At 47.1% G+C, this 25,647-nt stretch overlaps 1 protein-coding gene across 10 annotated transcripts in view; it reads left to right on the forward strand.

The window, feature by feature from the left end:
- PHKA2 (phosphorylase kinase regulatory subunit alpha 2) overlaps positions 1 to 25,647 on the forward strand; it is a 95,113-nt gene that overhangs the window by 65,253 nt on the left and 4,213 nt on the right. For 3 of the 10 annotated variants that reach the window (XM_064364480.1, XM_012434106.2, XM_064364484.1), the window contains exons 18-30: positions 2,434 to 2,603; positions 3,785 to 3,958; positions 11,300 to 11,388; positions 13,348 to 13,481; positions 14,233 to 14,389; positions 15,494 to 15,573; positions 16,081 to 16,159; positions 16,270 to 16,399; positions 17,035 to 17,136; positions 20,357 to 20,475; positions 21,193 to 21,222; positions 22,969 to 23,102; positions 24,815 to 24,985. In XM_064364480.1, coding sequence (XP_064220550.1) covers positions 2,434 to 2,603; positions 3,785 to 3,958; positions 11,300 to 11,388; positions 13,348 to 13,481; positions 14,233 to 14,389; positions 15,494 to 15,573; positions 16,081 to 16,159; positions 16,270 to 16,399; positions 17,035 to 17,136; positions 20,357 to 20,475; positions 21,193 to 21,222; positions 22,969 to 23,102; positions 24,815 to 24,985 — 1,569 coding nt within the window. The remainder of the gene's footprint in view (positions 1 to 2,433; positions 2,604 to 3,784; positions 3,959 to 11,299; positions 11,389 to 13,347; positions 13,482 to 14,232; positions 14,390 to 15,493; positions 15,574 to 16,080; positions 16,160 to 16,269; positions 16,400 to 17,034; positions 17,137 to 20,356; positions 20,476 to 21,192; positions 21,223 to 22,968; positions 23,103 to 24,814; positions 24,986 to 25,647) is intronic. The other 7 variants (XM_064364485.1, XM_064364482.1, XM_064364481.1 and 4 more) reach the window with 6 other exon arrangements.

Below are 25,647 nucleotides of genomic sequence, written 5' to 3' on the forward strand. Positions count from 1 at the left end.
TCTCCTGCCTCAGCATCCCAAACAGCTGTGATCACAGGCATGCACCACCACACCTGGCTGATTTTGTATTTTTAGTAGAGATGGGGTTTCACCATGTTGGCCAGGCTAGTCTCAAACTCCTGACCTCAAGTGATCCACGTCCCTCGGCCTCCCAAAGTGCTAAGATTACGAGTGTGAGCCACCACGTCCGGCCGCAAAATAAATTCTTTTGTTGAGATCTAACCATTGTAAAAAGGATACTGTCTGCAGTTCACTGAGCACTGGCAGTGTATGCAATGTGTTGTCTCATTGAGGCTTCACTTTTTGACTTGGGGGCATTCCCATTTCATAGACAAGGAGCTGTAGACTCAGAGAGCCAGGGGTGGAAGAGGAGTAGGTGCAGCGGCTCTGCATGAACCCAGAACCCGGCCTCTAAGCCCTCTTCTGAGCTGGATGAGGGCCCAGAACCTGGCCTCTAAGCCCTGGTCTGAGCTGGATGATGGCTTCATGGTGTCAGGAGGGCCCCCTTGGTTCTAGACTGTGGCAGATGATTCAGAGAGCCTTAGAAGAGACTGGAACGCCTAGGCTGCTTCTGCTTAGTTCTTGATCATTAAGAGCTTTAGAATTAATAAATTATATTATAAAATTAATATAGTTATAATCCAGTATATCATTTATAGATTACATATAGAAGTTATACCTATGTAATACAGCGTTATATTATAAAATACAAATTATATTGCAAAGATAATTAAAATCTTGATAATGTTGAATCTCAGCTTTGGCTTTTCCTCTATTTCTGAGGGTTTTTTTTTTTCTTTTGAGACGGAGTCTCACTCTGTCACCCAGGCTGGAGTGCAGTGGAATGATCTCGGCTCGCTGCAACCTCCGCCTCCTGGGTTGAAGCAATTCTCCTGCCTTGACCTCCCGCATAGCTGGGATTACAGGTGCCCACCACCATACCTGGCTAATTTTTGAATTTTTAGTAGAGTCGGGGTTTCACCATGTTGGCCAGGCTGGTCCCAAACTCCTGAGCTCAGGTGATCCACCCACCTCCGCCTCCCAAATTGCTGGGATAACAAGCATAAACCACCATGCCCAGCCTATTTCTGAGAGTTTTTTAAAAGCTGAACTCACCCTACATGCCCTCTAGATCCACTTGGGGGGTGCTCAATTAAAGGAAGGCTTTTCTTTCCCTCGGGCCATCGTTCTGGTGATAGCCCTTTTGAGACTGAAGCTTCGGCACCTCTGATACTCTTGCATTGCATATGCCTCAATTGACTCTTTAACCATTTCTCAGACTTTTTTTTTTTAACTTCAAGTTCTGGGGTACATGTGCAGAATGTACAGGTTTGTTACATAGGTATACAGGTGCCATGGTGGTTTGCTGCATTCATCCCCCTGTCATCTACATTAGGTATTTCTCCTAATGCTATCCCTCCCCTAGACCCCCACTCCCCAACAGGACGCGGTGTGTGATGTTCCCCTCCCTGTGACCATGTGTTCTCATTGTTCAGCTCCCAACTTATGAGTGAGAACATGCAGTATTTGGTTTTCTGTTCTTGTGTCAGTTTGCTGAGAATGATGGTTTTCCGCTTCATCCATGTCCCTGCAAAGGACACGAACTCATCATTTGTTATGGCTGCATAGTATTCCATGGTGTTTATGTGCCACAGTTTCTTTTTCTAGTCTATCATTGGTGGGCATTTGGGTTGGTTCACTAAATCCCAGTCTGGTGCTGGTAACTCTGAGGGAGGGATCCGTTGCTTTCTGCTGCCCCTGGTGTAACCTTTTAAGACTGTTTTCTGTAGGATGGAAGTAGCTCCCAGCATGTGGGGTTAGACCTGCAGAACCTCAGACCCCAGGCTGCCAAGCCCAGCTTCCAGGTTTCAGTGGAACTCTGCCCAGCCTAAAGTGAGAGGGCCACTCAGGGCTTCTGCTCCAGTCTGGGGACAGCTTCCCCATCACATTCCTTCTAGAGGGAACCTGGCCTCTTCCATGATAGCATTCCTGTCCCTGTGTGATGGTGTTTCGTGGTAGGGACTCATAAATAATAGAACAAGTGTGCCCAGAGAATCGTGGCTTCTGGTCCTGTTGTTTTGGGGGAAAACAACAAAACAAAAACATGGGTGGGTTCTGTTTAAAAGGAGTTTGCTCGATATGTTTTGTCACACTGTTGGTTCAGTAAAATAGATTCTTACTTGTGTTGGCTTGGGAGTAAGAAGTTAGTGTGATTCATTCAGCTTTTAATATGCTGTGCACGTTCACTTCATACTTGTTATTGAATTTTTCAATGAATGTCTTGGCTGACCGCTTATATGGGGCAATCTGCAGGTAATATATGTATTGATTCTGGCAGAAGCGCCACCTGGTTGTGCAGAAATCTCCGAGTGATGCATAGTGGAAGTTTGTCCGCACTCTACCCATGTCCCTAACACAGTGTCTTCTTGGCAGAGTAAAATTGGGGAACCTTTCAGAATTTCTCACCACGTCGTTCTACACGTATCTGACTTTCCTGGATCCAGACTGTGATGAGAAGTTGTTTGACTATGACAGCGAAGGGACTTTTAGTCCCGATAGTGATTCAGATTTGGGAGGATATCGGGAAGACACCTGTAATCAAGGTACGGCTTGGAATGCTTTTGTGGGCAGTTTGCTAAATTTATTTAAACTTTAGCATTGTGATAAAATTTCCCTAAGACTGAAATACAGACAATTATAATTAAAAACAAGGAAAAACAAAACAAAAAAGAGGCTTCCGAATCTTCCATATATTAAAATGAATAAAATGCCAGTTTAAAAACCTAAAATGCAAATGATGTCCTTAAAAGTGGGGCATTTTTAAACCTAGAAGGACAAAGTGTTTCAGGAATGGGGACTTTTTTTTCTTTTTCCTTTTTTTCTTCTTCTTCTTTTTTTTTTTTTTTTTTGTTGTTGTTGTTTGTTTTTGAGACGGGGTCTCACTCTGTTGCCCAGACTGTAATGCAGTGGGATGATCATGGCTCATTGCAGCCTCGACCTCCTGGGTGGGCTCAAGTGATCCTTCCACCTCAGCCTCCCAACTGGCTAAGACTGTACACCTACAGGGAAGCACCACCACACCCAGCTAATTGTTTTCTATTTTATAGAGATGGGGTCTCCTTATATTGTCCTCGCTTATCCTGAACTCCTGGGCCCAACTGATCAGCCTTCCTCAGCCTCTCAAAGTGCTGGGATTACAGGCATAAGCCACTGTGGCTGGCCAGGAATGGGGACTATGCACAGAATACATTCTGAAGACAAAAACATACTGCTTGAATTTTCAAAGGAGTGGTAGAGTGATCTAGGTTTGGTTGGATATGAGTGATGAAACCCTATGTATATAACATTTCTCAGTCTGAATAAGGTTTTGGGGTGATCTGTTTTTCACTTTTAGGTAGTAGTTGGAATTAGAGCTGGTTGTTCCATAAGGCTTAGCTCACTCATGACAAATTAAAAAGCCCAGATTTCGGCTGCTATCCTTCAGTTTGTCTTACATATTATTCAGTTTATCTTGGGAGGATGAGATATAAACACTATCTTGACCTGAATTTTTTTTTTTTTTTCCTGGAATGAAGTTTCTCCAAACAATAAATTTCTACACGTATATATTATCTCTGTAAATCTCCTCTTACTCTTCGGGGATGAGTGGGAGTGCAAATATCGATATCTAAGTGTTGTCATCTGCTAAGCCTACTCAGTGCCACTTGCTACCCACGGTCACTATTGTGCAGTCATATTTCTGCAGCTTGGTTTCATTGGCTTTTTCTTGCTTGTCCAATTACAGAAAGCCAAGACGAACTTGACCAGTATATCAACCACCTTCTGCAGAGCACATCCTTGAGGTGCTATCTGCCTCCTCTTCGTAAGAACACAGAAGACCGCCATGTCTTCAGTGCTATCCACTCCACGCGGGACATACTTTCTGTGATGGCAAAAGCAAAGGGTTTGGAAGTTCCATGTATGTTATTAACTCTTTTCTGCCTGTTAAAATACCTTCTTTTATCAAAGTAATGCAGAGACATAATTTAAAAGCCAGAGAATCCTAGAAGACAACAAAATGCCCCCCCCCCCAGTGTCCTTCTACTTAGAAGTAACCACTTTCAACTCTTTTAGCTCTTTCTTCTGGTACATGCATATCTCCATATTTCTCAGATAATGTGAGGATACTTCTGTCTTTGCATGCATTGACTTGATTTGGTACCTATTGACTTTCTATTATGTGAGTAAGGATCTGGCTGTCTAAAATCGCCACTCCTCTGTTTCACTCCCCCTCACCCACCAAGGGGTTAAAGTTTAGTTCAATCAGTATTCACTCTTTATCTCATTGTATTTATGCAAATATGACTTGCGACTGAGCATTATAGTATACTCTGATTATATGCCCATTTTTACTCTTTGTTTTCTCGTAAGGTAAAGTTACCCTAGCTTTTCATTTGCTTTGCTTTCTTTCTACATCTTCCAGTGGCCTCGCAATACAAATTTCCACAGGCTCAGCTGTATCAGTGAATCTCTCAATTCCACTGCCTTTCTTAGAGGCCACGAGACTCCTTCTGTCTGGGCTGACTGTGATCTAGGCCTGTTGCATATCTGTCATCCTGGGAATTTCCCTGGTTTGTCTCTTTAGTTGGATTCCCTGGTTCCTGAATCTGGTGTGCTCTCCTTTCTCAATGTATTCTTCTGTTTTGATGTAGCACGTTCTAGAAAGTTTCAGTAGGTTTAAAAAAAAAAAACGGGTGCAGTGGAAGAGGGTATGATGGTGACAGCTCTCAACTTGCTCGTTTTTGAACTACACTGCCCCCTGTCCCCCTTCTGGCTTAGTTGCCCTCCGTGTCTGAGGTGCTTTTTACCCCGGGATCTTCCCTAGAGAGTTCCTTGGCTTGTCTCCTGGGATGGCTCTCCTGTGTTCTGTATCTCAACTCTTCTTTCTTGGTTCACCCTTATTTTGATAGAGGACATGCAGTAGTTTCCTGAGAAACAGCACACGCTGGGTAAAATTGTTGAAAGCTTGCAATTTTAAAAATGTCTACGAATGTTCCAGACCCATTTGAGAGTTTGGCTGCGTATAGAATTCTAGATTGAAAATACATGTTTTTGGCCAGGTGTGATGGCTCATGCTTGTAATCTCAGCACTTTGGGAGGCCGAAGTGGGCAGATCACCTGAGATCAGGAGTTCAAGACCAACCTGGTCAACATGGTGAAGTACTGTCCCTACTAAAAATATAAAAGTGAGCCAGGTGTGGTGGCCTGCACCTGTAATCCCAGCTACTCCAAAGGCTGAGGCAGGGGAATTACTTGAACCCAGAAGGCAGAGATTGCAGTGAGCTGAGATTGTGCCACTGCGCTCTAACCTGGGCGACAGAGCAAGACTCTATCTCAAAAAAAAAAAAAAGAAAGAAAATACAATTTTTTTTTTTTTTTTTTTTTTTTTTTTCAGATTTTTGAAAGTACTATTTCATTGTCTTCCTGCTATCAGTGTATCAGTGTTGCTATTGAGAAATCTCAACCCGGCCAGACACAGTGGCTCATGCCTATAATCTGAGCACTCTGGGAACCTGAGGCAGGAAGATCGCTTGAGTCCAGGAATTTGAGACTAGCCTGGGCAACATAGTGAGACCCTGTCTCTACAAAAAAATAGAAAAAATAGCCAGGCATGGTGGCACATGCCTGTAGTCCCAGCTACTTTGGAGTCTGAGGCAGGAGGATCACTTGAGCTTAGGGAGGTTGAGGCTGCAGTGAGCTGTGATCACACCACTGCACTCCAGCCTGAGTAACAGAACAAGACTCTGTCTCAAAAAAAAAAAAAATAGGCTATTCTAGCATTGCCATAAAGAAATACCTGAGGCTAGGTAATTTATAAAGAAAAGAGGTTTAACTGGCCCAAGGTTTTGTAGGCTGTACAGGAAGCATGATGCTGGCATCTACTCGGCTTCCAGGGAGGCCTCAGGAAGCTTCCAGTCATGGCGGAAGACAAAGGGGGAGCAGACATTTGACATGGCGACAGTAGGAACAAAAGAGAGAGTGGCAGGGGAGGGGCCACACACTTTTAAACAACCAGACCTCAGATATCTTGTGAACTCAGAGTGAGAGCTCACTTACCACCAAGGGGATGGCCCAAGCCATTCATGAGGGACCCACCCCCATGATCCAGACACTTCCCACTAGGCCCCATCTCCAAGACTGGGAATTACATTTCAACATGAGATTTGGGTGGGACATCCAAACCATACCAGAAATCTAAACCCATTCTGGTTTTTTCTTTTTCTTTTCTTTTTTTTTTTTTTTTGAGATAAGAGTCTCACTCTGTCACCCAGGCTGGAGTATAGTGGTGCGATCTCAGCTCACTGCACCTTCCACCTCCCAGGTTCAAGCGATTCTCCTGCCTCAGCCTCCCAAGTAGCTGGGATTATAGGCGTCCACCACCACACCCAGCTAATTTTTGTATTTTTTGTAGAGACAGGGTTTCGCCCTTTTGGCCAGACTGGTCTTGAACTCCTGACCTCAGGTGATCTGCCCTCCTGGGCCTCCTAAAGTGCTGGGATTACAGGTGTGAGACACCACACACAGCTAATTCTGATTTTTGATTCTTCGAAATCAGAATGAGCTATTTTTCTCTTTGAAAGTGTTTAGGATCTTCTCTGCACCCAGCTTCTGACATTTCATTGCTACACCTTAATCTCTATCTGGGTGTGTTTTCGTTCATTGTATTGGATACTCAGTAGGCCTTTCCAATCTGGAAATTTATGTTCTTCAGTCCTGTAACGTTTTCCTGAAAAGTTTCTCAACTCATTTCCTTCCCTACATTTTTTCTGTTCTCTCTTTCCGGTGTTTCTGGGATTCCAAAGTTGACTTCCTGGAGAAGATTTTATCATTTTTTTCCCCTCTGTTTTCCATTTCTCTGTCTGTCCTGAGAGCCACTGTGTCAACTTTTTGTTCTACTCCCTCAATTGAACCACTTTTGCTATCACGTTTTAAATCTTCGTTCCCCAATTTGCATCTGTTTTTGTTTCATGCTTACAATATAATTTCTTGGCCAGACGCAGTGGCTCATGCCTATAATCCCAGCACTTTGGGAGGCCAAGACAGGCAAATCACTTGAGTCCGAGAGTTTCAGACCAGCCTGGGCAACGTAGCAAGGCACTGTCTCAACAACAACAAAAAATTTAGCCAGGCGTGGTGGTGCATGCCTGTGATCCCAGGTACTTGGGAGGCTGAGGTGGGAGGATCGCATGAGTCCAGGAGGTTGAGGCTGCTATGAACCATGATCATGTCAGCGCACTCCAGCCTGGGTGACAGAGCAAGATTCTGTCTCAAAAAAATAATAAAAATACAGTATAATTTCTTTTTATGAGAGAGAAAGAGAGAGGAAAAAAAAAGAGTCTTTCTCTGTCACCCAGGCTAAAGTGTAGTGGTGCAATTATGACTTACTGCAGCCTTCACCTCCCAGGCCCAAGCGATCCTCCTACCTCAACCTCCCGAGTAGCTGGGACCACAAGTGCGTGCCACCACACCCGGCTAATTTTTATTTTTATTTTTGTAGAGACATGGTTTCGCCATGTTGCCCAGGCTAGACTCAGAATTTGGCCTCAAACAATCTGCCTGCCTTGGCTTCCCAAAGTGCAGGGATTACAGGCATGAGCCACCGTGCCTGGCAATTTGTTATTATTCTAAGATTATTAATGGCAGACCTTCTTGTTTTGGTTTGTATTTACCCTTTTTTTCGCTTTGAATGGTTTCCATTCCCCCAAGTCACTTTTTCTGGTTTGCTTAGGTTTCTGTCTTCCACATGAGAGTCCTTCCAGTGCCCTGCTGCTCCTCGCTTACCTGGTCATGCATGAGAATCTCCAAGCCCATGAGTGGAGCTTGTTGACTCAGAGTTATTTTATTTCCCAGAGATACTCTACAATCTCCAAGTGGATTTCCTGTTTCAAGGGTTAGGATCTAGTTGCCTGGAGCTATATGGTTACTTATAATTCCCTTAAGGAATGTATCCAGGCCTTCAGATGTGCTAGTCAGCAGCCCCCCTCTCTTCAAGCCCCTTCCTCTTTTACCCTCTTTCTGAGAGACCCTCCAGCCTTCTGTCAGAGTGAGTGAGGTGGTCATCAAGCTGGGTGTCGTTGAAGAGGGTGTCCAGGGGGCTCCACTGCTTCTCAAACAGCTTCTTCCCAGCCTTCCTTGTTTTGGACACCCCTTCTAGACCTCAGTTCCAGAACCACGTGGTGCAGCAGGCTCCAGAGACTTCTGAGGACCCTCTGGTGTAACTGATAAGCTCTCGGATTTCTCCACTGCAGACTTGGGAATTGTGGGCTTGTATCAGCTAAATCACCTATCTTTCATCCACCAGCTTTCCCACTTCTGAATTCTGTTCCTGTCATCTTCTCTCTTGCTTTTCTTCATTCTCAAGGATTTGTCTTTTTTTTAAATATATATACAGCCATGCACCACAAAACAATGTTTTGATCAATGGCAGACCGTATATATGGCAGTGGTCTTCTAAGATTATAATGGAGCTGAAACCTTTCTGTCACCTAGTGACATCATAGCTGTAGTGATGTTGTAGCACAATGCACTGCTCACATGTTTGTGGCAATGCCAGTATCAACAAACCTCCTGCACTGCCCGTCGTATAAGTTAAACACATATAATTATGTATAGCACATAGTACTTGATAATGATAATACATAACTACGTTGCTGGTTCTTGTATGTACTATACTATACTTTTATCATTATTTTAGATTATACTCCTCTACTTATTAAAAAAAGTTAACCATAAAACAGCCACAGATAGGTTCTTCATGAGGGATTACAGGAGAAGGCATTGTTATCTCAGGAGATGACAGCTCCATGTATGTTACTGCCCCTGAAGACCTTCCAATGAGACATGCTGTGGAGGTGAAAGACAGTGAGATTGATGATCCTGGCCCTGTATAGGCCTAGGCTAATGTGTGTGTTTGTGTCTTTTTTTTTTTCCCTGAGACAGAGTCTCACTGTCACTCAGGCTGGAGTGCAGTGGCACAATCTTGGCTCACTGCAACCTCCGCCTCCTGGGTTGAAGCAATTCTCCTGCCTCAGCCTTCCAAGTAGCTGTGACTACAGGCACCTGCCATCACACCCAGCTAATTTTTTGTATTTTTAGTGGAGATGGGGTTTCACCATGTTAGCCAGAATGGTCTCGATCTCCTGACCTTGTGATCTACCCGCCTCAGCCTCCCAAAGTGCTGGGATTACAGGCGTGAGCCACTGCCCCTGGCCTGTGTCTTCATTTTTTCTAAAAAGTTTAAAAAGTAAAATAAATAAACTAAAAAATAGAACAAAGCTTATAGAATAAGAATATAAAGAAAGAAAATATCATTTTAAGCTGTTATTACAAAAGAGCCAAATTTTTTAAAATTTAAGTTGATAAAAAAGTTACAGTAAGCTGAGATTAATTTATTAAAGGAAGAAAATGCTGTGATGAATTCAGTGCAGCTTGAGTGTAGAGTCTATATGAAGTCTACAGCAGTGTAGAGTCATGCCCTAGGCCTTCACATTCACTCACCACTCACCCAGAGCAAACTTCTAGCCCTGAAAGCTTCATTCATGGCAAGGGCCCTATGGAGATAAACCATTTTTCATCTTATATACCACAATTTTTTTTTGAGACAGAGTTTTTGCTCTGTCACCCAGGCTGGAGTGCAGTGGCACAATCAGGGCTTACTGCAGCCTCAACCTCCTGGGCTCAAGCAATCCTTCTGCCTCAGCCCCCACCATCAGTAGCTGGGACTACAGCCATGCGCCACCACACCCAGCTCATTTTTTGTTTTTTTTTAATTTTAGGAGAGATGAGGTCTCCTATGTTGCCTAGGCCTGTCTTGAACTCCTGAGCTCAAGCAATCCTGTCACCTCAGCCTCCCAAAGTGCTGGGATTATAGGCGTGAGCCACCATGCCTGGCCTATACCATATTTCTACTGTACCTTTTCTATGTTTAGACACACAAATACTTAACCATTGTATTAGAATTACCTACCGTATTGTGTATAGGAACATATATGCAGATTTGTAGCCTAGAAGCAATCGCCTTTATGATCCAGCCTAGGTGTGTAGTAGGCTGCACCATCTAGGCTTCTGTAAGTACACTCTGTGATGTTCATGCAGCGAGGAAATTGCTTAACAATGTATTTCTCAGAATGTATCACTGTCATTAAACAACACATAACTGTATATATTTTCTGTAATGTTAGTGGAGGGTTGGAAGGAAGTAAAATTACAATGTGTATTCAATTTACCAGTATAACCTGGAGGTCTATAAGTGCTGTTTAAATATGCATCATCTTTACCTTGAAAACTTCCTATTCTCCTGAGATAGCATGCTATAGCCTGGAAGACAGAAAGGGCTTAATGAATAAATATCAATAAAGATCATATCCAGAGGTGGTTGAAAAACAAGCCCTACCACCTAGCAGTGGCAGAGTAAAGGGCATACTGGACCGGAAGCCCAGACACCTTGATTATGGGAGCCCCAGTGACCTTAGACAAATGGTCTACCCTCTGTGGGTCTCAGTTTCCTCATCTGAAAGAAAAAGAGTTCAGGCGCGATTACTTCTGAGTCTCTTTCCAGTCCTAGGACGTTATATCACTTTCCCTGAATTCCAGAAGGGAAAAGCAAAATCCAGTTCTCAAAGCAAGATCTATTCCCCCTCACTTCTTATTCCCAGATTTAGCACATGAGGTGGCTACATGATAAATTCTTACTGAAACTAAATAAGTGATCTTTCCTTTGGTTGGTTCGTGTTAAATAAGGAGTAGCCACCATACTTCTCAAAAGAAGTATTGGCCGGGCGCAGTGGCTCACGCCTGTAATCCCAGCACTTTGAGAGGCCGAGATGGGTGGATCACCTGAGGTCAGGAGTTCAAGACCAGCCTGACCAACATGGCAAAACCCCATCTCTATTAAAAATATAAAAATTAGGCCAGGCATGGTGGCGCATGCCTGTAATCCCAGCACTTTGGGAGGCCGAGGCGGGCGGATCACCTGAGGTCGGGAGTTTGAGACTAGCCTGACCAACATAGAGAAACCTCATCTCTACTAAAAATACAAAATTAGCCGGGCGTGGTGGCACATGTCTGTAGTCCCAGCTACTCGGAAGCCTAAGGCAGGAGAATCACTTGAACCTGGGAGGCAGAGGTTGCAGTGAGTTGAGATCGTGCCACTGCACTCCAGCCTAGGTGACAGAGCAAGACTCCATCTCAAAAAACAAGAAAAAGAAAAAAGTATTTTATCGTTCTTCCTCCTCAGAACTCTCTTTATTTTGTTTTTCAGTTGTTCCCATGACTTTGCCAACTAAAGTTCTAAGTGCCCACCGTAAATCACTGAATCTTGTCGATTCTCCTCAGCCACTCCTAGAAAAGGTAAAGTATATGGAATAGCTTTTTGAAAAAGTATGATGTCCTACAATGCGGGATTAGTCCCCCAACTCTTTCAAATGGTTCAGCTCAAAAGAAAGAAACAGCCTATTTCTTGTTATCTGGGACCTTTAGGTTTAGAATCTCTGGGCTTGGATGTGAACCCAATCACTTCATTGTCTGGAATCTGACTTGCATCAATATGTACATTAAATTTGATGCAAACCTTTACGTTTTGCCTATAGAATAAAAGGCTACTGCCTTGCTGCCTCCTCATTAGAGTCTATGTAGTCACTAGAGGAAATTTCTCACTACCTAGCCCCGCCTAACTGTGTAGCCGGCCAAGGTGGGACTACCTGTGGAACAGGGTGTAGGACTCTTTGTTCCTAATGGCCTTTTTAAAATTTTTCTTAGACAGGGTCTTGCTCTGTCACCCAGGCTAGAGTTTAGTGGTGTGATCATAGCTCACTGCAGCCTCAACCTCCAGGCTCAGGCGATCCTCCCACCTCAGCCTCCCAAATAGCTGGGAATGCCAGCGTGCAATGCCAACTCTTTTTCTTTCAGATGCCCGGCTAATTTTTGTGTTTTTTGTAGAGACAGGGTTTCACCATGTTGCCCAGACTGGTCTGGAATTCCTGGGCTCAACCGATCCTCTTGCCTTAGCCTCCCAAAGTGCTGGGATTACAGGCGCAAACCTCTGCGCCCAGCCCCTAATGCTCTTTATATAAGAAAAACGAGTAAAAGATTCCTTAGGATACTGCAGGAGAAAGATGGACATTAAAAAAATTAAAAATTAAGATTCCTCAGGAGAATAAAATCTCAGGGTGTTCCATGGATTCCCGCAGTTTATTTTATCCAGGACTCTTCCCTGATTCTACCCCACACAAATAGACTCAGTGCCTGTTGCAGAAGATTTTACTGCAATTTCAGTTTTAGGTTGTTTAAAACATACTTTTTGTGTTTGTTTTGCTTCCAAATAACTATACCATATATGCAGCACGATGCAGAAAGCAGGAACAGAGGAGCGACAGGTCACCTCCAACCCCTCCTTAGCTGTTGTGAGGGCTTTTCAGCTCCATCTAGAAAGCCAGCTTGATACCAGGCAGGATAACAGGAAAAAGCATTACAAAGGTGATTTGTTTTCTGGGTACATGGGGATCTTCACAAGAGCGTGAGGTCTGAAGAAGTGGTCCAAGCAAGATGCTTTCATACTTTTTAAACAAAGAGTGATAAATTTGAGAAGCTAGATAGAACAAGAAAAATCTGGCTAGAGGCAGTTACTAGGAGATTCATGGGGACGTGTAAAACTAGTGGAAGATAAGGGTTCCTTGGGTAAGTGTGTTTATACAGATCCATTGCCACCTACCCCCAGTTCCCAGGCTCTAGTGATACAGGCTATTTTCACGCCCTGGGAGTGCCCCTCTCCCAGAAGCATCTTTATGGCTTGCTGCCTGCAGAAAGAGACAGGTCAGCTACCCCTTTCTGAAACTACAATTTTTCCAATGTTTTCAACTCAAAATAGTCAATATACCAACCTGGCATATTTGGGGATAGCATATCCTTCACACTTTCAGCTCAGTGAATGATCACCGAACCAGTATACCTGGATTAGTGACCACCTTCTGCCACCTCCCTCCCATCTCTTTCTCCTTTTCTAGTCCAGAGATAACTGCTGTCATGATTCCTAACACCGGAGGTTAGTTTTGCTTGTCTGTGAACCTTCCATAAATAAAACTCACATATATTTTAACCAGTTCAGTCCAGTCTCTTGCAGATGTTGACCAGCACGGTGATCTACTGATCAAAAATCATAAAAGCCTATAAATAAAAAGGTACAAAAAAGCCATTGAAAACTGGAGCACAGCACAGCAATAGTTCCGAGACCAGATTGGCGTTTCACTTCTTGATCTTCCGAAAGTTCCATGCCTAGCCCATCTCCCTGCTTTTTGGCTCTTGTATGAGCAGGTTCCTGAAATTGACTTCCAGTGGCCCAGAGATGACCATGGTGACGTGGACTGTGAGAAGCTGGTTGAGCAGCTGAAAGATTGTTCGAACCTACAGGACCAAGCAGACATTCTGTACATTCTTTATGTCATCAAGTAAGTGTCTTAGTCCATTCTGGCAGTTAGAACAAAATAGCATGAACAGGGTGGCTTATAAACAACAGAAATGTATTTCTCACAGTTCCAGAGGCTGGGAAGTTCAAACTCAAGGCCGAATTGATGTCTGGGAGGGCCTGCTTTCTCATAGATGGCATCTTCTCATTGCGTCCTCACATGGGTGGAAGGGGCAAGTGAGCTCTCGGGAGTTGTTTATATAAGGGCACTCATCTCATTCAGGAGGGCTCTGCCCCATGACCTGATGATCTCCCAAAGGCCCTGCCTCCTAATGTCATCATTGTGGGGGTTAAGATTTCAACATAGGAATTGGGGGGAAACAAACACTCAAGCCATAGCAGTAAGCTGATGGTCTTTACTGGGTTGAGCTTTCCCTGTTTTCTTTTATTTTTTCCCTAGTATTCTTGGCCTTCTAGCCAGTCCAGGTCATGATTATATTCACCGCAGTTACCCAGGATAACCAGGAATGAGACTTCTATCCCCTTCTCTGCCTACTGATGCTGGTCCCCCAGGATGAGAAGGCTGCATGAGGCCAGGAGGCCACAATCTCCTGATGTTAGGCTTCTGTTTCAAAGGACATAGGGAAGCTTTGGTCAGACGTAACCCTCTCGTCCCGAGTGGGACTCGGGCACTGGGAGAGCCCAAGCACTTTGCAAAATGCACAGTGATTTGTTCCTCTCCCAGTCTTTAAACATTCTGGACCATATTTCTGGGTTTTTCTACCTCTTGGCAGGGGTCCCAGCTGGGACACAAATCTCTCTGGACAACACGGGGTCACCGTTCAAAACCTTCTCAGTGAGCTCTATGGGAAAGCTGGCTTGAACCAGGAGTGGGGTCTGATTCGCTACATCTCAGGCCTGCTCAGGAAGAAAGTGGAGGTCCTGGCCGAGGTCAGTGCGACTGTGCGCCGGCCCATGTGTGCTCATTAGCTCGCACCCTCTTCCTCTTCCACTTCCAGTCTTCCAGTTACACCTCTTACTTGTGAAGCAGCCCCATTCTTTCTTTCTTTTTTTTTCTGAGATGGAATCTCGCTCTGTGCCCAGGCTGGAGTGCAATGGTGCAATTTCGGCTCACTGCAACCTCTGCCTCCCAGGTTCAAGCAATTGTCTTGCCTCAGCCTCCCGAGTAGCTGGGACTACAGGCATGTGCCACCACGCCCAGCTAATTTTTTATATTTTTAGTAGAGACGGGGTTTCACCGTGTTAGCCAGGATGGTCTCAATCTCCTGACCTCGTGATCCACCCACCTCAGCCTCCCAAAGTGCTGGGATTACAGGCATAAGCCACCACACCCGGCCTGGAGCCCCATTGTTTAACCTACAGGTAGAGCAGGCCCTTCTCTCCTGCCTGCTCACTGCTCCAGGAAGGTGAGTAGAGAGAAGGAAATGCAAGTGGATTTGTTTTGTTCTTTCTTAGCTATAGAAAAAGGCTTGCCAGGAAATCAAATGAGAGTGCTCTGTGGCCTGGCAGCCTCTTAGAGCTCTCTTTTTTCACACATCCATAGTACAGTGATCATTAATATTTATAACACCAAAGCCAGGCAAAATCCAGAGCCGCTTTCTAAGACGCTCGAGTTCAGTGGTGATGGTAAGATGATGGCATTTATTAGATGTGAATAATGGGGAAGTGGGTAACTTCAGAATTGAATATGGTTATTAACTCTTACCATCAGTATCTTAGGACTCATCCCTGTCTCACTGAATAGCAGGGAGTCCAGTGTGTTTGCTACAGTGGATGGGCATTCATTGCCCACTGACGGGCCCTGCAGAGCCAGCCCTGGGCCACACATTGGAGACAGAGCCCACAGACACCCATCCCTGCCTGGGTTGCTTAGTCTGGGGTCTAGGTATGAATTTTTCAAATCAAGGGCAACGTAGGTCATAAAGTTTGTAAAGGTAAATGTACGATCTGATTGGCAGTGCCTCGCCTCGCCCCCCATCATCTTTGCCAGTTTCTCTCACGCCCTGTTTCTCACCCTGTCTTCTAACTGCGCAGGCCTGCACGGACCTGCTATCACACCAGAAGCAGCTCACCGTGGGCCTGCCACCCGAGCCCCGGGAGAAGATCATCTCTGCGTAAGTCCTCAGCCCTGGGGACCTCAGGGTTTTTCGGGGAGCCACAGGGAAAACATGAGTGCTTCCCAGTGTTCAGAGGAGGGGCTTTTTAAAGACACTCTGTCATGGCTGGGCACGGTGGCTCACATCTGTAATCTCAGCACTTTGTGAGGCCGAGGTGGGCAGATCACAAGGTCAGGAGTTCAAGACAAGCCTGGTCAACATGGTGAAACTCCATCTGTACTAAAAATACAAAAATTAGCTGAGTGTGGTGGCAGGCACCTATAATTCCAGCTACTCAGGAAGCTGAGGCAGGAGAATCACTTGAACCCGGGAGGTAGGGGTTGCAGTGAGCTGAGATTGTGGCACTGCACTCCAGTCTCGGCAACAGAGCGAAACTGTCTCCAAAATAAAGACACTCTGTCACATGGGTGCATCTAGCACAGAAAATAAGGGTGTTCCATGGAGGGTGAGGAGACACTGCCTCAAGATACCTCATCATGTTTATGGGACAATGCTCCTTCCTAGGCCCCTTCCCCCGGAGGAGCTCACAAAACTCATCTATGAGGCCAGCGGGCAGGACATCAGCATCGCCGTCCTTACACAGGTCAGGGGCTGGTATGGGAGGGGCTGAGTCACAGCCTTCCTGAGAGTGGAAGGGACCCCTCAGCCACCCACTGGTCTCTGAAACCCGATCTCCATGTGTGTCTGCGTCAGGAGATTGTGGTTTACCTGGCCATGTATGTGAGAGCACAACCCAGCCTCTTTGTGGAGATGCTGAGACTCCGGATTGGACTGATCATTCAGGTGATGGCCACAGAGCTGGCGCGGAGCCTGAACTGCTCAGGTGAGAGGCCCGCAGCTCGTGCAGCTCCCGCCGCACCTCACCCCGGCCACCCCAGCCATCGCCTCCATGCTCGGGGAAGCCCTGCTTAGGTTATCTTGAACCTAGCATCCAAGCCTGTGGGCAAGCTCAGACCTGACCAGGTTCTCTCATTTAGATGGAACTCCCATCCACATGACATGGAGCTGAAGTTCCTAAGTCAGGGAGAATGGGGCCCTGGTGACATTTACCATTACAGCCTCAAAGGTGATACAGAATCTTTTGCCCTGTAACTGACATCTAAGCTCCTTCCTGGATGCCCTTGCTGGGAGATGTCACCCCCATTTCATAACACCTTCACTGGGAGAAACCCTACCAATTTGAATATAAAAATCCATCATGAGGCATCCAATGTGGGGGATCATACATTGTGAAAAATCTTGTGTCTAAGAATGAAGCAGGTAGATGATTTAAGCGGCAGCATTCAGAATCCCCATGGAACAGTGCATTTCACCTCCAAAGCAATAGCGAGGTTCTCCTGAAAGGGGGACCTGCCACGCCATCTGGTGTCACTTCCCTCCCCACCCAGGTCCACCTGACCCTACCTTCACCCGCCAGCAGCCCTGTGTCTGGGACACTTACAAGATATTTGTTTTTAGGAGAAGAGGCTTCTGAAAGTTTAATGAACCTCAGCCCTTTCGATATGAAAAATCTCCTGCACCATATTCTAAGTGGGAAAGAGTTTGGTGTTGAAAGAAGCGGTAAGTCCCATGCTCCTGTTACCTCTTCAGGGAGCTGCCCCGTTTACATGCCACAGACATCAGAACCAGCGCTGGGGGGCATAGGGAATGCGGGAAGGAAAGGCTCCTACCTGAAGGAGAGGGACAGAGTCCTCGGCTCCAGCTTCCTGCTTTGGGGGCTTTGGGACTCACTGCGGTGTGCTGGGTGAGCTTTTCTTCCCCAGGTTGGCATGACACGTGGGTGTGGTATGCTGCCTCCTGTAGCCATAAGCACCTGGTACCATCACTTGTGTAAAAGTGTGGGGGACCCTGAGTGCCAGGATGAAAGGGCTGTCCTTTCAAACCACCTGAGTGTCCTGGCCTTTGGTTTGGGTGAAAACATTCTCAACCCAGCCTCACATCAGCCTCCACAGGGCAAGGAGGGGACCCCTCTGTGACCTCACAGCATGCTCGAGCTAACGTAGTTTGCTTTGTCCTGCCTCACTCACTCTGTTTGTATCTGAACCAGAACCCTGCTTGCAGTGCTGGAAAACATAATCGCCCAAGTCCTGGCATGATTCTTGTTCTCAAATGTTCCCTAATTATAATTGAAGCAATTATCATTTCTACTCGTCATAAAAAAGCTAAGTGATTTGCAGGCACATTGGTGAATTTATTTCATTATGCCAAAGAAATGAGCTGTGGGCTGTCATTCCATTTATTTAATAAGAAGGACATTGGGTACTTTGTAGGTTTCCTGAGCATGTGCTGGCCGCAAACAAAGACAGCATCGAGCAATCAGATGTGTTTTGGTGGTTTTTCTCCTTTCCCGAAGGAGGGGTGCTCAAAATGCTTATGCAAAAGTAATTTCCAGTTCTTTCCAAGGCAGAGTCCTTGAAATGGTAATGTACAAGATAAATATTTAATGTGTTCTGCTTATCATTACAGTATTCATGGCTTGACACAGATAATTACTAAAAATTTGTCATTAGATGTACAGCTATAGATGCTATGAAACTAGGAACTGAGTCATGTCATTTGAAAGCCATAAATATGTCTGATTGCAAGCAAGAACAGAAGACATGCTGTCTTTTTAACATATAACATCATTTGTTAGCTGTCCTTTGTAATTGTTCAATTTTTGTAAATTAGGAAGCCCAAATAGGCTTAGAATTTTGATTAAATCCTGAAATGACGAAGATAAATGTTTCCAGCAAACACCCACCCTGGACGGGCCCTCTTGTAGCTTCCAGACCCTTCTCGTTCTGTTTTCCTGGATCCTTCCTTCCTCTCCAGCTCATCACTGAGCCTCTTCTGTGGGCTGCTACCTCTCTGCTGTTTTTTAAATGTTGGTGTCCCCAGGTTCCTTATTTGTCACTACTTCCCATGGACAGTGCCCTCTACTCCCAGTGGGGTCCAGTAGGGTCAGGTGGGATAGTGAGGCTTGCAGGGGATGCTGCCCTAGGAGGTGAACTTTGAGCTGGGCCTGGCTTGCTGGCACAGGCAGATACCCAGTGTGGCACAGATGGCCGGCAGTGTCAGGGGAGGTAGGGCTCCAGTGGTAGAGTTTCAGGTGATGCTGGGAGGACTGTTTGGGCTTTGTCCTGAAGACAGCTAGACCTAGGAGGCTTTGGAGTGGGCAGTGATCCGATCACACTTGCCTTTTAGAATGATTGCTGTGACCACAGCACAGAGGCCAGGCTGGTGGGCGGTAGGGCTGCGGACAAGTTTGAGTCCCGAGGCTGGTGCAATAGGTCGGAAGTGAGAGGTGGTAGCCTGGTGCTGTGCATCAGTGGCCTCCGGTTGCCTCCATCTCTAGCCTCTGGCAGCCTGGCTTTCCAAGCACTTCCCCCTCCAGTCTGAGGCTCTCCTCTGGCTGCCACCATCATTTCATTTGGCGTCTCGCCCTCAGGCCTGGGCCTGGGCTCTCCTCCAGGCACCACTGCAACACTGGATTCTCCTGCAGTCACACCTGCACCTGGTGCCCTGTCTGGGCACCAGGAGGCCCTTCTGGATCACCCAGCCCACGGCCACAGCTGCCCAGGGTGCCAGCCCGTCGGGGGCCCACAGAAGTTTTGTCATTTCCTGGGGACATTCTGAGAGTCACACAGGACTGGGACAGAGCCCAGCAAGGCCCATGTGGGTCTTACATGTTAGTCATGACAAACCCTTTAGAAAAATATTAATACAAACAGGATTGGGTATATTGTTGAGCAGTCATCACTTACCAGATCAAACTCCATGCAGTCATGAAACATGATGTGACAGAATATTAACGCCAGGGAGAGACATTCCGACGTAAGTGCAAGAAGGCAGGTCACAGAACCATACCTATGTCCACAGAATGTATTTATCCATCTCATATGTTTCTGTATCTATACATATGTATGTGATGATTCTGTTTTGTTAAAAACATACAGTCATAGGGAAAAAAAACTGGAAAGATAATGACTAAAATATCAAGCGATGTTAATTCCAGCTTCTGTAGTTCATTGGTCTCAGTTTTCTACAAGGAAGGTGTGCATTGGTATTTTTTTAATTTTTATTTATGTATTTATTTGTAATAAATACAGACATGAGGTCTCACCATGTTGCCCAGGCTGATCTTGAACTCCTGGGCTCAAGTAGTCTTCCCACCTCGGCCTCCCAAAGTGCTGGGATTACAGGCATGAGCCACTATGCCTGGCTTCGGGTATGTTCTTTTAGAATAATTTTTTACTTATCCAAAAGCAAGGCTGGGCACGGGGGTTCATGCCTGTAATCCCAGCACTTTGGGAGGTTGAGGGAGGCAGATCGTTTGAGCCCAAGAGCTCAAGACTAGCCTGGGCAACTTGGCAAAACCCCATCTTCACAAAACATACAAAAATGAGCCAGGTGTGGTGGCGCATGCCGGTGTCCCTAGCTACTCGGGAGGCTGAAGCGGAAGGATCGCTTCAGCCTAGGAGAAGGTTGCAGTGAGCCAAGATCGCGTGCTCCAGCCTAGGGAACAGAGCAAGACCCTGTCTCAAAAAATTTTTAAAAAACAGATCGCACTGTGTAAGGGACTTTGTGGCCACTGTGTTGTAATGGTGCTTAAGTACTCTGCACGCTTCCATCCACTCTAAACGCTGAGTGCTATGCCTGTGCTGCTCTCGGTGCTGGAGACACGGCACTGGCAGAGCAGAGAAGACCCTCATTGTCAAGTTGGGGAAACGGGCAGATCCTCCTTCGGGATGGATGCGGTAGATTTCCTAAGAAGCACGTGTGTGTGTTTCCCCTCCAGTGCGCCCTATCCACTCCTCAACATCCAGCCCTGCCATCTCCATCCATGAGGTGGGCCATACCGGAGTCACCAAAACCGAGAGGAGTGGCATTAACAGACTGAGGAGTGAGATGAAACAGGTAAGAACACCTCGGTGGCAGCGAGGGGAGAGTGGTGGTCTCCCTACCTGGCTCCCCCCTAGAAAGCGACAGAAACCTAGACTCCACTGTCTATAGAGAATGGGAGGTCCCTTCTGTCTGGGATCTGAACACACCCTGTCCCCAGATAGATATCCCAGAGCTGCCCAGAAATGTGATGTTCACATGAACGTTCCAGAAAATACCCTTGTCTGTGTTTGCCTCTGTTCCCGAGAACCACTCTTTGGAGTGGGCCACAGCCATACAAAAAGTCACCGAGTCATCTGTGTCCTTCAAATGAAATAGCAAGAGGGCTCTGGAAATAGACCGGAATGCCCGTGATACTTGGATTCTCCACCAGCCACAAGGGTCTGGTCTCTTTTCTTAGTTCACCTTTAATTCCTGGTAAAAATCCATTTGAAGTGACCACACAGGGCAGCAGCTCAGCATCACAGTCTTAATGTGCCAAGTACTGTGCTAGCCCTTGCTCAGGATCCATGGTAGGAAAGAGTTTCCTTCCGACCATGAGAAATGCACTCAAATTTTCTGCTCTATTTTAAATGCTGGTCGTGACCCACTGGATCGAGTCCCTGATGTACTCATGGGTCACCCCCTGCGGTTTGACCAACACGGCCCTGGATTGAGAGAGAGGGTGACAGAAGCAGCACGCCTTCTTGACTCAAAGCTGGTTTTGATTTCCTAATGTATTTTTGCTTTCAGATGACTAGGCGATTTAGTGCTGATGAACAGGTGACGCCCCTTTGCCTTGTTTCATCCTTTACTTCCTGTTCTTTCTGGCTTGAATGTGGAAAGAGAGGCTGTGACTGCAGCATGTGAATGTGTGGAGGGCGGCTCTACCCAGCCAGCAGGCTCAGGCGCAGGCAGAGAGCGGAGCTCGAGGGCAGGAGAGACGACCTTGCCCCATGCCTTTAAAAATAGTCTGTTTCTCAAACTTTTGGGCTATGTAGGGTACTTTGTGAAAGAGATCATCCGGGTTCTGCCTCAGTGGGAGTTTCTGTTCAAAAAGAGAGAACTAAATAGGAAACTAAATAGGGGGAAATGTGGTCATCAGTTATATCTGTAAAAAGAATACTGCTATTCCTGTCCTCAGAGCGCCCGGGGGGACTTACCCTGGAAGGAAAAACATGTAAGGATGCCGCTCTTTTCTATCACCCTGGCGACATACTTTCTCCTCCCCCTCTGAGTCGCATTTCTAACATTTTGATGTCTTTATTACCGCAAGAGCCTAGAGGAGGCGTCTTAAAGACATGTAAAGGCAGATTCCATATATTGTCCAGAGGTAAAACATGTTTTCTCTCTCCTAATTTATGCTGTTTCCAAGTAAGGAACTGGCTTTCCAAACATCTTCCTTCGCCAGCCACTCGGTGGCACCGTCCCTCTGTCCCCACATCCCAATGGCCTCGCCGTGGGCGAATCTGAGCAGTTCCTTCCACCTCCATTTCATGCTGTTCTGGCGTGTTATGGGGACAAAGTGATCACCTGTTCTTTGCTGCGTTTGGAGTCACTTCGCCAGTACAAACTTTGTATTTGACCACTTATGTCAAGGAGCATATTATTTCTTCAAAATGTAATAGGTATTATGGGATTTTCAATTTCTAGTCTCTTTTGCAAGAACACCGTGTAGATAGCACACTGTGCCCTTGCAAATTAAGGGTACGTTCTAGATTTTTAGACGAGGAGATACTTATTTGGACAAAGGGTCAGCTTGATCATATTCGTTCCTTTAACAAATATCTACTGAATGTCCGTTAGATGCAGGATGTTAGTGTCAACTGTAGGTATTTGGTTGATCTGTAGATTTTCACAATTCTTACCATAAAATATGAGCATTTCACGGCTGTGAGTTTGGAAAATAACTTGTGTCCTAACTTGATGAGGCATCCTCCACATACAATGGGAACATTTACCTTATTTATGTTCAGTGGTAACAGTTCATGGGGTTTTGTTTTTTGTTTTGAGATGGAGTTTGCTCTGTCACCCAGGTTGGAGTGCAGTGGCACGATCCCGGCTCACTGCAACCTCCGCCTCCCGAGTTCAAGCAATTCTCCTGCCTCAGCCTCCCGAGTAGCTGGGATTACGGGTGCCCGCCATCACTCACAGCTAATTTTTTGTATTTTTAGTAGAGACAGGGTTTCACCATGTTGACCAGGCTGGTCTTGAACTCCTGACCTCATGATTTGCCCACCTCGGCCTCCCAAAGTGCTGGGATTACAGGCGTGAACCACTGCTCCTGGCCACAGTTCATGTTTTTAAAAAGACTAGTTAGCAAGTTCTGCGTGGAGTTGAAGCCCAGAGTGGTGCTTGCAGGTGCGCCTGCACCTGAGCTGCCTGTGTGTGTTGCTGTGGGAACTTCTCTGCACCCGCGTTTGCTGCTGCTGCTTTCTGTGGGTGTTTCGAATGCTGCTCCGTGACCCTCCTCTGCCGTGTCTCTTGGTGTCATTGCTCACGACTGAATGGATTCTTTTTGTTTTGTAGTTGTTTTCTGTGGGCCAGGCTACGTCCAGCAGTGCGCATTCCTCCAAGTCTGCGGTAACCGTGCCTCAGGATCATTGTGTCCGTCCCCGCTCCTCCTCGCGTCCTTCCTCATGTTGCCACCTCATGCCTAACTTGTGAGGATTCGAGCAGGGCTGTTTTCAGCGGATGCTCACAGGCTCCTCCAACGGGAATTCTAAGGAGGGTAGAAAGAAGGCCCCAAAGTGCTTGCACTGAGCTTTATTCTCCATCTTGAGCTCTCGGTTCTCTACCTGTGCTCCTCGGCTCCGTGTGGGTGAGGAGTGTCCTTCTCACCAATTCCGAGGGCTTTTGGAAACTTCGGGGCATTAGTTCCACGCCTCTTTATGGAGCCAGGATGGTTAGCCCTTGCCCGCACGTGCCGACTAGCAGCCTGCACCCACCGTGCCCCAGGTCCTGTGCAGAACTTGGATTGCACTCACCACACAGTGGAGGCTGTCTTGCTCCTGAAACTGAAGTGCCCAGATCAGCTGAGTCATTGAGGAGTGCAGCTGTAATTACTTTTATTTATGTCTAATTGTTGCCTTAAGTGGCAGTAATGAGCCCACTGGAATAACCCAGCCGAACTTCCTTTCAAAATAAGATCTGTTGAAGTCCAAGTGTGGCAAAAAGGCAGACTCCACCCCCTGCCCTGCGCGCGCTTCATGTTTCAATTCCGCTTTTAACCCTTTACATTTGACTGTGCGCATTGAGAAATCAAAGTGCCACATGGTCCCAGGTAAAGAGATGTGTGAGCGTGAAGCTTAGCCCTTCTCAACCTAGAGGTCACAAAGCTAGAAGCCCCGAAAGGCAAGACCAGAGGCCGGGAGCTTTGCTGCAGGGAGGGGATGCACCCCCACGAAGAGGCCTGTGCCCCCCAGCTGCGGGGAGCCTCTTGGACAGCGCTCCCCTCTGGAGCCTGAATCTATCCCGCCAGTGTTGAGGAGGTGGGAAGGAGATGGCGTCCTCTTCCCTCACTTCAGCCAAGTATCCTCAGTTCAGAGGCAGCTATCGTCCCAAATTAAGATAAAGCCCAGTGCCATGAACAAGGCAAGCAGGAAGTGAGATTGCAAAGGGTGGGTGGGTGGATCCCGATCTCCAATGTCCCCACCACTAAACATGGGCTTTACTGTTTGTCTTCCCCCATGTTGTGTGTTGCATTCTCTGGTTTCCACTCTATGGAAAGGTGACTGTTACTTCTCTGTGGCACTGCAGCAGTGAGGTGGGCACTTTGGAGTTTGTCTCCCTGGGCCACGGGTATCTGCTCTGAGCGCCTGTTGTCACTCTCAGAGCTCTCCCACTCCGCGTGCCAGTGACAGCTGCCCCTCGTGGGCATTTAGCGCACACCAGGCGTGCTTCAGGGGCTCCTGTGTCTCCATGTGGCGAAGGCTCCCAGGCGACTCTCTAAAGGATGCCCAACTGTGTCCCCACTGTACAGATGGGACTGAGGCCCGGAATTAGTGTTCCTGGCAGGGCCAGAGGGCCTTGGGTGTGTCCTTGGTGCCACTGGCATTAAGTGGGGATTAGTGTTCTGGCAGTCTGGAGCCTGTGCCTGCCCTGCTCAGCCTCCTCCCTATGGGTTCTAGCTTTGGGGGTGGGACCACCTCTCAGGCCAGGCAGAGTGCAGAATGGAGTAAAGTGACCAGCCTAAAGTGTGCGCATCCTACCGCATCAGGAAACAGGCAAGGTGTACTGCAGGCACCGTGTTCCTCTCTGGAAAGTGGTGTTCTGGCATTTGGGTCTGGGTTGTGGGGCCACCCTTTGTGATGGTGAGCTTTCCCTGGGGCACCCGCTGAGTGGCTTCTGAGACCCCGAGCTGTTTGTCTTGCAGAGGTCCAGCACCCCGTCCTCACCCACTGGGACATCATCCTCAGACTCGGGAGGACATCACATCGGCTGGGGGGAGCGGCAGGGCCAGTGGCTGCGCCGGAGAAGGCTGGATGGGGCCATCAACAGGGTCCCCGTGGGATTCTACCAGAAGGTGTGGAAGATCCTCCAGAAGGTGAGCCCAGTTGCGCTCTGCTGCATTGGTGCCGGGAGACGTGTGCTCTCTCGGAAGCAAACTGTCCCCTTACTGCCCTGGTGAGGCATGGTGGCATCTCCAGGCAAGCAAACAGCCTAGAGGACAGCTTCTCTGCCTTCATGCTGTTGACACCTGGGGCTGAGGCACCCTCTGCTAGGGGCCTGTGCGTGGTAGGATGTCTACAGTATCCCTGGCCTCTACCCACCACATGCCATCTCTCCCCCTCAGTATGACAACCAAAAGTGTCTCCAGACATTATAACATGTCCCGTGGGAGGGAGATCACCCTGGTTGAGAACCACAGCAAGTAAAACAAGGTGGCAGTCCACGTTGTAGTTGTGTGGGACCAACTTGCACGTATCTTAGGAACATAGAAAAGCCAGACAGTAGAAGAACAGGGAAAGGCCAGGAGGTTTCGGCTGAAAACCCCATAAGACACACAACCCCAAACAGCCTCCAGAGGCCTGGGACCCGGAATGACAGTTCAGGAGGGGCCTGGAGTGGGCCAGCCCCCAGCCTCCTACACATCCAGGCAGGACGTCCCTGCCGTTCAGTGATGGGACTCTGAGCCCTGCCCTCACAGAGTACCTGCCATGTTGGGTCCCAGGGTGTACAGAGGTGGAGAGCTTCCAGTCTGGCCCC

This window comes from Aotus nancymaae, unplaced genomic scaffold (genome assembly GCF_030222135.1).
Source record: "Aotus nancymaae isolate 86718 unplaced genomic scaffold, 86718_ANA_hifiasm-v0.15.2.pri h1tg000058l, whole genome shotgun sequence".
In the NCBI taxonomy this organism is placed as follows: domain Eukaryota; kingdom Metazoa; phylum Chordata; class Mammalia; order Primates; family Aotidae; genus Aotus; species Aotus nancymaae.